Raw genomic sequence first — 521 nt, 5'->3', positions numbered from 1 at the left:
CCCCGCCCCTCCGCGGTGGCACGTGCCACGCTGCGGCACATGCGCACGCCTGCCCAGCTCGGCCCGGCCGGCCAACCCCGCCGAGCGGGGGCCCTTGGGCGCATGCGCAGAGGGCGCTGACGGTGGCCGGCGCGCGGAGCGCCTGGGCCCTGGCTAACCAACCAGCGGCGCCCGCTGGCCGCCCTCCCCGCGAGGGAGGGTCCGGTCCTCCGCCATCCCATGATGCAGCGCGGGGGCGGCGGCGACGACAGCGACGGTGGTGGCGGCGGCCGCCATGTTGTGGTAGTTTGTTGTTCTCCTGTGGTGGGTGCGTGCGGAGGGGCGGCGGGAGGGGGAGCCTCCGGGCGCTGAATCCGAGCCCTTCCCCGTCCCCCCCCCCGCTCCCCGCCGCTCCTGGGGGCGGCACGGGGTCGTTGCCGGGAGCCGCCGCCGCCGCCTGGGCGAGGCGAAGAGCCATGGCTGCCGCCCTGGGAGGAGGCGCAGGTGGGTGCCGCGGCCCCGAAGGGCTTCGCCGGGGGGGG

General features: G+C 78.5%; 2 protein-coding genes across 5 annotated transcripts in view; one reads left to right on the top strand and one right to left on the bottom strand.

The window, feature by feature from the left end:
* Nucleotides 1-276, bottom strand: part of LOC104829042 (protein canopy homolog 1-like) — a 72,511-nt gene extending 72,235 nt beyond the window's left edge. The window contains exon 1 of the mRNA XM_010563063.1: nt 163-276. Within this exon, the coding sequence (XP_010561365.1) occupies nt 163-276 (114 nt within the window). The remainder of the gene's footprint in view (nt 1-162) is intronic.
* RBM33 (RNA binding motif protein 33) overlaps nt 236-521 on the top strand; it is a 105,644-nt gene continuing 105,358 nt past the window's right edge. For all 4 annotated transcript variants that reach the window (XM_010585908.1, XM_010585900.1, XM_010585892.1 and 1 more), the window contains exon 1: nt 236-483. In XM_010585908.1, coding sequence (XP_010584210.1) covers nt 456-483 — 28 coding nt within the window. In that variant the 5' untranslated portion in view covers nt 236-455. The remainder of the gene's footprint in view (nt 484-521) is intronic.

The sequence above is a fragment of the Haliaeetus leucocephalus genome, unplaced genomic scaffold (genome assembly GCF_000737465.1).
Source record: "Haliaeetus leucocephalus isolate CR32 unplaced genomic scaffold, Haliaeetus_leucocephalus-4.0 Scaffold0, whole genome shotgun sequence".
Lineage (NCBI taxonomy): Eukaryota > Metazoa > Chordata > Aves > Accipitriformes > Accipitridae > Haliaeetus > Haliaeetus leucocephalus.
This window is presented reverse-complemented; position numbering and strand designations above follow the sequence as displayed.